This window comes from Pongo abelii, chromosome 7, assembly GCF_028885655.2.
Source record: "Pongo abelii isolate AG06213 chromosome 7, NHGRI_mPonAbe1-v2.0_pri, whole genome shotgun sequence".
Taxonomy (NCBI): Eukaryota; Metazoa; Chordata; class Mammalia; order Primates; family Hominidae; genus Pongo; species Pongo abelii.
Genome location: NC_071992.2, coordinates 37146475 through 37161576, shown reverse-complemented (window position 1 = coordinate 37161576; position 15102 = coordinate 37146475). Strand labels below are relative to the sequence as shown.

Genomic DNA, 15102 nt, shown 5'->3' with positions numbered 1-15102 from the left:
CCACATTTCCCTGGCAAACAAGGCTAAAAATACAAGACATGCAACAAATAGTCTCATGGGATCTGCCGTTCCATGGATGGTGTATTCAATCAGAGTCATATTCTCTGTCGAAATTCAAAATTGAAAACAAAAGCAAGCTATCATATTGGAAACTGGCACTCAGAATTTTAAGTGTGAATCCAATCCCAAAGTATAGTAAGCTGAATGGGGAGAGGGTGGTTATTTTCATACAACACAAATCTTTTAGATCTATCTGAACATATTTATAGACTTATTTAAGGTATTCTAAATTCCTCTATGCCTCTTGATAGTAATAAAGATATCATTTGAGTACTTTTGTCATCAAAATACAAGGGTCATTTTCTTTTCTGCATAGTTTAGAAAATTGTCTTTGTTGTGGGCCCTGGAGTCAGATGGAGTAGGTACAAATCTAGGCCCTACTATGTCCTAACTCCATGGCCTTGGGCAAGCTTTCAATCCTATGTCCCTCTTTTCCTATCTTACAAATGGGGGTAATCACAGTACTCACCTCAAAGAGTTATCTTCAGGATTACATCAGTTAATGTTTGTAGAGCATTTAGAATTATGACTCTCACACATGAAGTAAGTACTATTATTAGGAGTATTATTTCCTACTCAACTAAGTATGAAAGCATTACTAATAAGTATTACTATTATTTCATGTAAGTATTATTTCATATTCAAACAAAGTTGCAGAAATGTGTTATTTTAAGGAACAGGTACAATACAAAAAGAGTGCAAACAACATGATAATGGTCTTATGCCAGCAGTAGCCAATTAGAAAGTAAAGGGGTGAGGCCAGATGTGGTGGTTCATACCTGTAATCCTAGCACTTTGGGAGGCCAAGGCAGGAGGATCACCTGAGCCCAGGAGTTCAAGACCAACCTGGGCAAAATAGTGACAGCTAATCTCTACAAACAAACAAACACACACAAAAAATTACTGAGCCGAGTGTGATGATGCATGCCTACAGTCCCAGCTACTCAGGAGGCTGGGGTGGGAGGATCACTTGAGCCTAGGAGTTCGCCACTGCAGTGAGCTATGATGGTACCACTGCACTCCAGCCTGGATGACAGAGTGAGAACCTGTCTCAAAAAAGAAAAGAAAAGAAAAGAGAGAAAGGAAAAAGGAAAGGAAAGGAAAAAAGAAAAGGGAAAGAAAGAAAGAAGGAGGGAGTAAATAAGTGTCTCTACATAGAATATGTGACTAAGAATGAACTAGAAATAGGGAAAGTTTCCATTGATCTATTCTGTTGAGCAGTTAGTTCATGAAGGTATCAGAAGGAGGAGGAAGGAAGAGAAGACAATGATGTTGCTGGCCAAGTAACAGCCTGGATGAAGGGACAATCAGCATTAATGGCAAAGGTGTAATCAAGAAGGAGGGCACATCTGGGCTCACTGTGAACACATGTGCCTTCCCATTATGAGGGCATCACACACCACCACCACCCACGTCCTTAAGAGGATGCTATGGAATAAATCACTTGTCTTTGGGATTAGATTTTAATACATGTCTGAGTCTCTAGCCTAGATATTAAAAAAAAAAAAAAGCAGAAGGGAAGGATATCAAACATGCACTATCTCCCAATAAACCAATTCCCTGATAAACACTGGCAGTGTTTTAAGTTGGGTACTACATTTGGTAGGAAGAGGACAATAGAAACAAATTTACGAAGCATTGAGACAATGAACAGAAAAGTGATTTCCTAACCAATAAGACAGCACAGTGTAGAGCTACCTGACGGATTCAGTCATCCAGTCCTGAGAGAGCTCAGAAAGGATCCACAGCTCCAAATGTTTCCCTCCCCTATGAGGTACTACTTAAAGAACCACAGACCCACCGATAGGTCATCTGCAGAGCAAAAAAAGTATGCAAAGGGTGACAAGTGATATCATTATAGGGCTAGGTCAGAACAATTAATCTCTTCTTAAAAACTGAGATGCTTAAAAGATCTCTTAAGAAGGTGCCACTGGGCTGCTCAAAATAAGAACACAACCCAAGAATCAGGAAAAAATAAGTCTGGCAGGAAATAGGGGAAAAAGACTCTTTCTCATAGTCCTAGGAAGAGAAAGATTTGTGAGGAAAAGGAACAGAAGAAGAAAAGTGGTAAGGAAGAGGGTGGCCTCACAACATTCATGAAGGAAGAAATGACTATAGATTTTAAACTGTATGAGCTAGACAGATAAATGGATTTAAGTATGTGTAAATCACAAGACTATTATTATGCCTATGTAATAAGTGTGTACTTCTCTTGCCATTAATGCATTACTCAAGTTATTGCAATCAACATTTCATTGTCCAGGAAATGTTTTAAAGCAAGAAATTGTATGAAAGCCCAGCGTGTCTAAGATTATCTTCCTCTCTGCCTTTAATGACTACAGTATCTTATGTACAGTATGTAAGGCAAAAATAACAAGCAGATGAACAGCAGTCCCCCTTTTTTTCTTGAAGAACAAAAACAAATCAGTATGACAACATGATGTGGATTCAGTTAGCACTTGGCAGGTCATGAATAACTTTTAAACAACCTCCTTTTAAATTGGAAAGTGTAAAAACATACAGTGATCATAGCACCAGAGTGCCTTCCTTACAATATGCCGACAGGCAGAGATGTTCATCTGAAGAGCTAAGTCTTGCTTACAAAGGAGGGAAACAGAACATTGCTTCTTGGGCCACTACTGGGCTCTCTACAACATTTCCTTGTCCCAAGGGTCTTCCTCTTAGAGTATATTCAAAACCAATTTGAAATCTCCCTCTGATTTGCAGAGGTTTCTACATAAGTATGGAGGGAAAGAAAAGAAAAAAAAAAGTCGGTGCAATCATTTTGGAAACAGATAAATGATAAACACGGTAAAGAAAACGCTACTGAATTGTTAAATATTCTCGTAATATCAAGGCAAATGGCATAATTCTATACCCCGTTGGTTAGAGCAAGTAAAGTATCTTGTTTCAAATCAACAAGAAAAATCCTAAAGAACAAAAACTATTAATTGCATAGGTAAGAACAACCTAGGGCTAATCCTAGAGAGTATGGTGAGACTAGTGGTCAGGCAAGCATGCCACACCAGTGCATCTTATCTTGGTTTTAATGAATGGACACCTTTCTGGGATGGGAGAACTTCATAAGCACTGAAACACACCCTCTATTCTGAAAACTCCAATTATGCCCAACTGTGCAAAGCCAGGTGCATGTGGCTTCACCGGTTTCACAGCCTGACTAGTGCTCATTTCTTGAGGACTCTCTGACAGTTGCTAAGGGGAATGGGCTTCATGCCCCAGAATGTAAAATATGACATGGGAAATATCAGTCAGATTTACTGCTCCACTCCATGTGTCTTGCATATTACTATAATCTGTGCAAGACATTTGTTGTAAATAAGCCTGCAGAGTGTACAGCATGTTTTCCAGGAGACCTTTAAAGAACAGCTTGCAGACAAGAGGTGCTAGCCTTAGTTTCGCAGCCAGCAAAACTCCATCCAAGAGGCTGCTGGCATGTCCCCACCTCTTGTTTCGAGCTGGCTTCAAGACAACGTCACCAACCCAATTCCAAGGGTGAGAACCTGGAGTTAGTGACTGTGAGGTATTCCACACGAATAGTAAGTGGAAACTCAGACATTTAGATCAACATTTGGAAAAGACCCACTTTTCCCATAAGAGTGTATTAAAAACAACTGAGAGCTGACTTTGCAATGAGGCATTTGCCGTACATAGTAAATTAAATGGCTGAAGCTTGTGCTTCTTCCAGCACGAGAAAGAACTGTGGTTCATCATAACCCAGGGTGTACAATCACCGAGGCTCATTTTTAAACCTCCCCTGATTCTTAAAAAGCCCGCTCCATTAAAAAACAAAAAAAAACAAAAAAAAAACAAAAAAAAAACAAAAACAAAACTTTTCAGGAAATGAAATGCAAATGGGCACAGAATAGGATCATACAATGGAGAGCCTCTATCAACCTCTTAAAAAAAATCTTTCTAGGCAGCCGGACTGCTTTTAACACACCATAAGCTTTTATAAAAATGAGATAGCATTGGTTCTTTTGTGATCGTCTTCAACCCTTTCCACCCTTTCACTCTCCAGGCTGGTCGGAGCATGTTCAGGAGACCGAACAGAGCAGAAGGTGAAGTGGTCAGCTCAGCTCCACGTCTCCCCTGGCAAGTGTAAGGCAAATCATTTAACGGTATCACATATTCTAAGCCTAATGGATGGAACACAGAGAAGGAAAAAGGGAAAGAAGGGCGGGAAGGCAAAGCTTCCGATTTTTTTCAAAGGTAAAGCTCCGATACTTCAGCTGTGTCTGAAACTGCCTCTGATCATCTTCAAAACAAGTCCTTGGGATTTATCTTTAACTTGATGCTGCCTGTCCTCGCTCAAGGTGGAGCTGAAACCAGTTGCGAAATTTCCCTCTGCTGGAGTCCAGAGGATCCAAGAAAATGGGGTCTAGGCTTCTCAGTCTGAAAGAAGCAGAGGTTTCCCTGCGGCTCGGTGGGGCCCGCGCTTCCAAGCTAGAGCAAGCGCCCGGAAGGGAGAGGAGGCTCCTGGTGAGCAGCCTCGGGCCAAGTGCTCATCCCGGCTGGGCACTGCAGGCGCGGTTAAACTGGGATGGTGCACGCCGCTCTCCCGAGCTCCCGCACACACGCGGCCTCCGCCAAGCCAAGCCCAGGGCTGGCTGGGACCTCGGGCTAAGGACGCCCGAGGGGTGCCAAGCTAGGCGCAGAGCGAAGGGACTTCAGCATAGGTGTTCCTCCCCTAAAGGAAAGGACACCCTCTCTGTTCAAGCCCACCCTACAGACACTCCCATCACCTGGCCCCTCTCCCCAGGAACTCTCCGACAACGCTATGGGCGCCAACTCATGACCAAGCTCGGCTTGAGAGGAAGTGGAGAGGAGAGGGGAGAGCGAGATTGGAGTGAAGACCGGGCTACTCCAGTCTGCAGCAATTGGGGAGGGTTTCGAAAATAGAGCAGGCAAGGAGGGTCAAGGAAAACGGTAGGGGCCTGGGTCACAGCCACCTGTAGGATTGCGGCAGATCGCAAACTTGGGTTGGAAGGCTGTGGTCCCCTCGGAGTCCTCCACTCGGCTCCCACCCGGTTGGGCTTGGAGCGCCGAGGTGCAGGGCACAACTTGGGAAGCCAACGCCATCGGTGCGGGTTCCGCTCCTTCAGGCTGGCGCCCCTGCGCCCTCGCCCCCAGCTGCCCGCTCTGCCCAGCGCTTACCTCGGGCAGCCGCAGCCCCTGCCGCCCAGAAGCACAGCCCCAGCCACGGGAGCCAGCGGCGCGCCCCTCCGCCGCCGCCTCCGGTGGCTGCCGCTCTCCCCATGTTCCTCGCCGCGTTCCGGAGGACGGCTCTTCTTCACGCTCCGGGAGCCCGGGAAAGGGTCGGCGATGAGGGGCCCAAGTCGAATGGGTCTCGGGAGTCCTCAGAGAGTGACTCTGCTCCACGATCGCTTCCTAAATCAGCGGGGCAGGGAGCTCCGAGCCGCCGCTGAATGGGCACCCCGAGAAAGGGCGCGTCCCCATAGCTTCCCACGGCGCGGCGACCGCTGCCGCCAGCGCAGATGCCGGAGTCACCCGCAGTCCCTGCCGCGCAGTTCCCAGCCCTCGCGCCGCTGCCGGGCCCCGAACTACGGAGCGGAGGCGCGAGTCCGCATCGCTAATGAGACCCCCGCGGCCGCCCCTTCCCCTCCCCTCCGAGCGGCAGCCAATGAGCCGGTCTGGGGCGGGGCCGAGGGCGGGGCGGTGGAGCGGCCGCGCTGGGCTGGGGCCCGAGAGGCGCAGGTGAGCCAGAGGCCGCTCCACGTGCCCCCGGGGCGCTTCGGGCCCCGCCTGCAGCCCCAGCTCGCGGAGAGAGGAAGAGGGCTGGGAGTCGGGCGGCGGGGATGCGGCCACGCCGCTGGGAGCTGAGCGGAGCCGGCTGGCCTCTTGGAGCAAACGCCGCGCAGATATGTGGGCATCTCGGTTGCCTAACTCAGTCACCTGCTTCCAGGAGACCTCCGTTTTGTTCATCTACTTTGAGCCCTTCCAAAGTCCTGCTTCTCCTACTTCCACTTTTTCCCATTAGATCAGACATCACTCAGGAAAACATCCTGAGAAAAAGAAAGACTTAAAATAAATGCGTAGTGGGGAAAAATAATAATGGAGTTACTCCATTGCTGCAACTGTGCTAACTGCATTCATATAAATAAAGAAGTGGGGAATAACAATCATGGGTGCATTAAGGCTTGTATGATCGATTTTTATTTTTGCTTTCTTTTTTTTTCGAATTCCCTGTTCTGTTGTCCTGAACACTCCGGAATCCCCAAACTTTTCAGAAGCCCCCTTATTTCGAATGACTCCTATTTTTGTCTGTTTTAATCTGTGCCCAAGGAATTGCCTTCTGGTAAGTATCAGGGAAAGGAGTGTCGACTTAAGGAAGAAGGTGAGGCGAAATTAATATAAGAGTTTATTTGGGCCGAGTGTGAGGATTGTAACTCAGGAGTATAGATTTAAGTTGTTTTGAATATATATTTTGATTAGTAGTAGTTATAAGTGGATTCTTAAAGGCAAAAAAAAGGGGGATGGGGAGTGGACTGATGTAACGTTGTTTGTTAGGAATTTATACTGGTTTATTGAAATGATGTCGATTAGTGATTAGTTATATGTAGTTAAGTCATAGTATGTGGGTTATACTGTTTGATGTGGTATTATTAGGTTAATTTATAGCTATTTGTAGTAATAGTATGTAGTTTTAAGAAATGAATACATAGTTTAAAGGAAGGAATAGGGCATGATTGTGGTCTCATTCTAATGTCTCTCTGGGCCTGACAATTAAAAGGACTTTGAAACGCGCTGGACTTTTATAAGAAGAAGGAAAGAAGACTCTTTTTTTTTTTTTTTTTTTTTTTTTAAAGTGTGGCTTGTTTTAGATAGATTATCAAATTTTTATTTAACTGCTTTCGAAAATACCTCACGGTTGCCTCTTCCCTCTGCTGGAGGAGTAACTTTAGAGAGCTTGTCCTAGGTCACTCAATTTCAGAGCACACCCAGAAGTTGGTGGGGAGTCCCAGGCTCCCCAATTGGACCACCTCATTATCGCTGCCAGGATCGAGCCCTCAAAATGGCAGCAGAGCTCACCTTTTGCTTGGTAATCCCCCATAGAAAAGGGAGCCTTGGTTTGAAAGGCAACCTTCCTAGCAGTTCCTCACTGCCCACGTTCAATATCAAGTACTTTTCAAAAATCCATGTCTCCCGCCAAAGGGCTACCTGCTCCCAAACGCCTTTCTCTGAAGAATAAACAGTTTAAGGTGAGGTAATTGTTCTGGATGAGGTAATTGCACTAATTCACTTTCTTCCGAGGAGAAGGAGGATAATAGGCAAAAAAGATTGATTCTCTGATAAGCACATGTGCCAGCCCTCTCCTGAGTGCCACCAGACACGTGAATGTCTGTGCAAGAAGATGATTGTTTCCTCCGGTCGCCTTGCGGCTCAATAAAAGGTTTGGGACCTAGTCAAGAAAACCAAGCTCTGGGGAATGGATGCTTCAAAACAAAGACTGATGTGGGGTTGGCTAGGGACTTGCCTGGAAATCTCTTTAGAATCTTGGTAAATGAGGGTTTTGTCCTTTTCTGCTCAGAAGGTGAATTGAGAATTAATCTACCAAACATGCTTTACCTGTCTTCTGGAAAATAGTCATTAATCGCCTGACTTTCCTTATTCTTCAGGATTATGTGGCATTTCTGTCACAAATGAGGATTTTCTTAAAACAAAAAAGGAAAAAAGAATTACTGTGTGTCCAAGAGACTATTTAAGTCTTTCTACTGACCCACTGGGGGCAAAAATAAAATCAGTTTTATTTTGAAATGGGATATAAGTAATAGATAAGCTAATTTTAGGTTAACAATTCAAGTAAAATTGCAATGACAAATGAGAGTGAAGGGGGAAATTAATAACATTTTAGTGTATACCATGCTCAAGGATTGAGTCTGTCATGCAGATTATTATTTTAAAGCAGAACCAAACCCTGCAAGGTAGGCATTATTATTCCTATTTAGCAAGTGAGGAAAGTCAGATTGAGTTTAAAGGTGATTTGCCCAAGATCACATTAGTAAGTGGCTGAATGTTATGAATGATACACTAGTTTGTGTAATTCTAAACCCAAGATGAAGGCAGAGGTAGCATCCATTCAATCAGGTTTTCCAGAGATAGACTTTCCACCTCATCCTCCTCAGAACTGTTTAGATACTGGGTTGACAGAAGTTGGATCTTTAGTATTATACACACTGTATTAATCGCACATCACTATTACGTTCCAGATAGTAATATACCCTATATTAATCTAATCCTGGCTGTTTTTAAACATGTGTGAATTGTACTTTATTCCATTATGGAGAAACATTTATATCTATTTGGAGAAATAAGTTGAGTAGCTGCTACCCAGGATCACTGTCTCTGGCCAAGAAACAACAGGATGTAATAGAACTTTCCTGAGATTCAAGACAGGCAGAGGCTAGGCCCTGACACTATCAGGGACTGGTTAGATAGCCTGGGCCAAGTCAAGATCTCCTATTTTCTCTTCTATAAAATGAGAATGTTTGACTAGATGATTTTAAGATCACTCCTATTTTAGAAGCCATCAATTTTAACTCTACCATGTTATAATTTTGAATACCCAAAATTCTCAACTCATGATGATTCTGCCCCCATGACCTAATCATCTCCAAAAGGCCTCGCCTCCTAATATCATCACATTGGTGATTAGGTTTCAACATATGAATTTTGGAGAGAGACAAATATTTCAACCATAGCACCAGGTAATATTGATTCAATGAATAGACTTTATGAAGTGTTTTTCTCAATTATTTGTAGTTTGAATTGACTACACCCATTTTCTAACACTCTACCCATAAAGATAAAGAGGTAGAAAGCTTCTACTTCCATTGCCATTTGATCATCTCTAGCCCGGCAAGTTCCAAAAAATAGAAAATGTTTAAGTCAAACTTGGAGGAGGGGACATAGAGATTGAGCATGGATAGATGAGCCCTTCCACATATAATGAGTATTTTTTTAAGCGGTTTATTATAATTCGTTAGGAAGAGCTCTGTGTTATTCTGGAACACATTGTTTTACCAACATACATGATATAAGAGTGTAAAACTTCAAGAGACATTAAAGAATGTAGAAATATTCTCTGTGATTAAGGGGAAAGAATTTTTAGTTCTAGGAGATGGGGAAGGCAGAGGAAAGCCAAGTAATTGGTGAAAAGCCAAGCCTGCTAAGATATGGCCTTCCTCCTTGCAGCTGCAAATCATCATTAAGGTTATGAAGGTGATAGAAATCCTTATGAGAGATGGTGAAGGGATTGGACAGGCACACCTCATTTCATGGGGCTTCACTTTATGGCACTTTGCAGATTCTGTGTTTTTTACAAATTGAAGGTTTACAGCAAGGCTGCATTGAGAAAGTCTATCAGTGCCGTTTTTTTCCAGGCACATGTGCTCACTTCATTTCTCTGTGTCACCTTTTAGCAATTCTCCCAATAATTCAATCTTTATATTATTATTATATCTGTTAATGTGATCTGTGATCAGTCATCTTTGCTGTTGTTGTAATTGTTTTGGGACTCCATGAACCATGCTCATATAAGACAGCAAACTTGATTTATCAATGCTGTGTGTTTTCTGACTGCTCCACTGACTAGCCATTCCCCTGTGCCTCTCTCCTTCTCTCACTGCCCTTTCTCTCTCTCTCTCTCTCTCTCTCTCTGTCTCTTTTTCTCTCTTTCTCATTAGGCCTCCCAATTCCTTGTGACTCAAAAACATTGAAATAGGTAAATTAATCAAATCAAATGTTAGACACAATTAAGATAGCGATGATTGCATGTTGAAGCCAAGATAAGCCAAAAGCTAGGCTTCTTGTGCCAAACAGTTAGCCAGCTTGTCAATGCAAAGGAAAAATTATTGAAGGGAATTAAAAGTTCTACTCCAATGGACCCACAAGTGACAAGAAAGCAAAACAGCCTTATTGCTGATATGGAGAAAGTTTGAGTAGTCTAAATAGAAGATCAAACAAACCATGACATTCTCTTAAGCTAAAGCCTAATCCAGAGTAAAGCACTAACTCTCTTCAACTCTGTGAAGTCTGAGAGAGATGAGGAAGCTGCAGAAGAAAAGTTGGAAGACAGCAGAGGTTGATTCATGAGGCTTAATGAAAGAAGCCATCTCCATGATATAAAAATGCAAGGTGAAGCCACAAGTGCTGATGTAGAAAGTGCAGCAAGTTATCCGGAAGATGAGCTAAGGCTCATTGATGAAGGTGACTACGCTATACAATAGGTTTTCAATGTAGGTGAAACAGCCTTCTATTAGAAGAAGATGCTACCTAGGACATTCATAGCTGGAGAGGAGAAGTCCATACTTGACTTCAAAGTTTCAAAGGACAGGCTGACTCTCTTTTTAGGGGCTAATGCAGCTGGTGACTTGAAGTGGAAGCCAGTGTTCATTGACCATCCAAAAATCTTAGGGCTCTTAAGAATTATGCTAATTTTTCTCTACCTGTGCTCTATAAATGGAACAACAAAAGCTAGGTGGCAGCACATCTGTTTACAGCATGTTTTGTGTGTGTGTGTGTGTTTATTTTTATTTCTTTTTTGAGACAGAGTCTTACTCTGTCACCCAGGCTGGAGTGTAGATGTGCAATCTTGACTCTGCAAGCTCCACCTCCTTGGCTTAAGGGATTCTCATGCCTCAGCCTCTGGAGGAGCTGGGATTACACGCATGCACCACCACACCCAGCTAATTTTCTGTAGTTTTAGTAGAGATGGGGTTTTGCTATGTTGGCTAGGCTGGTCTCTAACTCCTGTCCTCAAGTGATCCACCTGCCTCGGCCCCCCATACAGCATGGTTTGCTAAATATTTTAAGCCCACTGTTGAGACCTACTGCTCAGATAGAAGATACCTTTCAAAATATTACTGCTAATTGGCAACACAACTGATCATCCAAGAGCTCTGATAGAGATGTACAAGGAGATTAATGCCTGTTAACACAGTATCTTCAGCCCACAGATCAAGGCTAATTTTGAATTTTAAGTCTTATCATTCAAGAAATACACTTTCTAAGACTATGACTGCCATATACAATGATTCTTCTATTGGATCTTGGCAAAGAAAATTAAAAACCCTCTGGAAAGGATTCACCATTCTAGATATCATTAAGAATATTCATGATTCATGTAAGGGGGTTAAAATATCAACATTAACTGGAGTTTGGAAGAAATTGATTCCAACCCTCATGGGTGACTTTGAAGGGTTCAAGATTTCTGTGGAGGAGGTCACTGCAGTGTGGTGAAAATAGCAAGAGAACTAGAATTAGAAGTAGAACGTGAAGACATGACTGAATTGCTGCAATCTTGTGATAAAACTTGAACTGATGAGGAGTTGCTTCCTATGTAAGAGCAAAGAAGGTAGTTTCTGGAGATGGACTGTAGTCTTCTTGAAGATGATGTGAACATTGTTGTAATGATGACAAAGGATTTAGAATATCCCATAAACTTAGTTGATAAAGCACCAGCAGGGTTTGAGGGGACTGACAATTCTGAGGGAAGTTCTACTGTCAGAAAAATGCCATCAAACAACTGAGGAGAAATCTTTCATGAAAACATGTCAATCAATGTGGAAGACTTCATTGCTGTCTTATTTTAAGAAATTGCCACAGCCACCCCAACCTTCAGCCACCACCACCTGATCAGTCAGCTGCCATCAACACCGAGGTAAGACCCTCCACCAGCAAAACGATCATGACTCAGTGACAGCTTGGATGATCCTTAACATTTTTAGCAATAAAATTTAAAATTAAATTTAAATTTAAAATTAAGGTATGTTAGACATAATGCTATTTTATACTTAATAGACTACAATATAGTGTAAACATAACTTTATGTGTACTGGGAAACAAAAAAAAAGTTAGTGTCACTTGCTTTATTGCAGTCATCTAGAACTGAACCTGCAATATCTTTGAGGTATGCCTGTATTTTGAGTCTAGATTACTGAAGATAAAACAGACACTCAGAAAAGACAAAAAATACCTTAGACATAAAAACATTAAAAAAGTATGGGGAAACTTTTTGATTACTCTAAATCATAGACTAGATTCTTTTAGAAGCAGAAAGCCCTTCATTCAAAATATGTATCAAAGCAAGAGGTCAGAAGTCAGTGAAATTGAGTCCTTTGGGAATAAAACAGATTTACTGGTCATTAGAAATACAAATCAAAACCACAATGACATGACAGTTAGAATGGCAATCATTAAAAAGTCAGGAAACAACAGATGCTGGAGAGGATGTGGAGAAATAGGAATGCTTTTACACTGTTGGTGGGAGTTAAAATTAGTTCAACCATTGTGGAAGACAGGGTGGTGATTCCTCAAGGATCTAGAACCAGAAATACCATTTGACTCAGCAATCGCATTACTGGGTATATGCCCAAAGGATTATAAGTCATTATACTATAAAGACACATGAACATGTATGGTTATTGCAGCACAATTCACAATAGCAAAGACTTGGAACCAACCCAAATGCCCATCAATGATAGACTGGATAAAGAAAATGTGGCACATATACACCAAGGATTACTATGCAACCATAAAAAAGGATGAGTTCATGTCCTTTGCAGGGACATGGATTAAGCTGGAAATCATCATTTTCAGCAAACTAACACAAGAACAGAAAACCAAACACTGCATGTTCTCACTCATATGTGGGAGTTGAACAATAAGTGGGAGAGAACACATGAACACAGGGAGGGGAACATCACACACCAGGGCCTGTCAGGGGGTGGGGGCTAAGGGAAGGATAGCATTAGGAGAAATACCTAACGTAGATGATGGGTTGATGGGTGCAGCACACCACCATGGTATGTGTATACCTATGTAACAAACCTGCATGTTCTGCACATGTATCACAGTACTTAAAGTATAATAAAAAATAAAAAATATAAAAGCTATACCTGACAGGGAGAGAGGATGAACATGTGAACACTGAAAAAAGACTTAGGGGAAGAAGTATTGAAAATAACTCCACAATGCATTTGTACATCATAATTTACCTAACCTTCTGGACTGAATGGGGAGTTTTAGCTATGAGTACTGTAAAAATCTTTCTTAATGTTGCTGGGGTCTTTTAAAGTTGCACACAGTTCCTCTCCTGGGCATGAGCAACAGAGGCAATCTTTCCATATTTGGAATGCTAACACTGTAGCTTTCCTTTCCTTGAAACTGATGACTATCTCTGAAGACCCAACTAACAATTTATTTCTGGCTCTGTGACCTCCAGATGTTTCTGATAAAAGCCCCTGTCTCTGTTAATCATATAATTATGATAATAAATAAAAGAAAACAAAAGATTAACTGTACAAAAGGACAACAGCTGGCAACTTCAATTGGTGAACTTGGCAATGCAATTCAAAAGATATTCCACAGGTGATATTTCCATTGGGAATACTCCATGCCAGTCATTTTCCCAGGATGGTCTTGTTCAAAAGTGGCACGTTTTAGAAGTGCATGTGGCTTACAGAGAGCATGCTGAATTTTATTCACCACTGTATGTGCTCACAGCCCAGCTCAAGATTCATGAACCTGCTGGAAACAGGAGAAAAATGATGTTAAAAGCTGGGGAGCTTCAAGTGCTTCACATGTGATGTTCTATCTGTGTACAATAATCCAGGTTAACAACCTTCCCTGTTAAAGGCAATATGGGATCATTTGTTAAGTAAACTCGCTCTCGCACACAAAATTAGAGAAGTCTATTTTAGAGATTGGGCTATGAAGCAGCAATAAAGTGCAAAAATCCAATACATTTGTTTAAAAGGGCAGCAGGGCACCAAGATACAACTTTAACTAAAAAGGTTTTCCTGACACTGCAAGTGTGCCTTGACCATTTTGTACACTGGGAATTCTTCCTAGAAGCAGGCATCTTGGAGTTCAGCTGCAGCTACTGACACAGACGAATGAAAGAACTTAAAAATAATAACAAGGAACACAATTCTTTGGCAGTAAAATTAATGTGTTAGTACTTTTAAAAATAATAAACTGTGGTGAGAAAAGATGAGATGTGTTAACTCATAAAAGATGTAGCCTCTGATGACAGCAGGACATGCAACCCCTGAGTTACCTTACCTTGGCATTTAGCATCAGAAATGTGACAATTACACATCCCAGCACTTGTAGGTCTTTATGGTAACCCAGCAATAGCCTGATATCCTTCCATATTGAGAGAAAATAGTAGAATTCTTATTGTCAAATAGAGATGCTGCCATATCTTTATGGGGTGTGTATTTGTGTCAAGTTTTTACAGCCTAGTTTTGTCTTTATTTACTCTTTCCACATTGCACCTTTGAATATCATTCATTCATTTGCCTCTCTTTATCTACTCTAGTAAGCTCTATGCCTCTTGGTGCATAGAGAGAATGAAGAGACAGCCAAAGATAACTAAAATGAATCTGTAGTTCTTGAAGAGTTCAAAGTCATATGACTGCCATGTGGCCTCCACTAGACCACACAGATAAGCCAAACAGCTCTTCAAATAAAACAAGGCTGAAGGAGGCCTGAGAAGATGATTGCCCTGCAGACTGGAACAGAATCAAAAGTCAAAAATGTGACAAGTGAAACAAACTCATATTCAAATATCTGTATCCTCTCATTAATATGAGGTCCAGGGATGTTTGATTTCTCTGTAACTGGCAAATCCATGCAGAATAAATTGTTAGGGGAAAGTGAGTTTGATGCAGAATTTCCAGAATGCAGACATGAGTAGGGTCAGCCCATATATTTTTACATGATAACTATCCATCTTACCTTAGACTAAGGACTTAGGAATGGATGGGTGCAGTTGGGGAATATCTGAATGTCAAAGTTGGAGCCCAGGAAAAAGTACATTGCCTGTCTGGAGTACCAGAACCAAAAGAAAAAAGAGCTATCTGGCCTCTTGAACAAAATGTTACAAATGGAGTATGTATTCACAAAGTTGCCTATATTATTATGAATTAATCTAACAGACTTTATAACAAGCCACTTGTAAAAATGACATCTAGAAATCACTAAGCAAAGAAAAAT

The 15102-nt window shown here is 41.8% G+C and overlaps 1 protein-coding gene across 6 annotated transcripts in view; it reads right to left on the bottom strand.

The window, feature by feature from the left end:
* The window catches only part of UNC5D (unc-5 netrin receptor D), a 552460-nt gene extending 546804 nt beyond the window's left edge, over positions 1–5656 (bottom strand). For all 6 annotated transcript variants that reach the window (XM_002818989.5, XM_054561426.2, XM_054561425.2 and 3 more), the window contains exon 1: positions 5236–5656. In XM_002818989.5, coding sequence (XP_002819035.1) covers positions 5236–5338 — 103 coding nt within the window. In that variant the 5' untranslated portion in view covers positions 5339–5656. The remainder of the gene's footprint in view (positions 1–5235) is intronic.
* Between the last annotated feature and the right edge of the window lie 9446 nt (positions 5657–15102).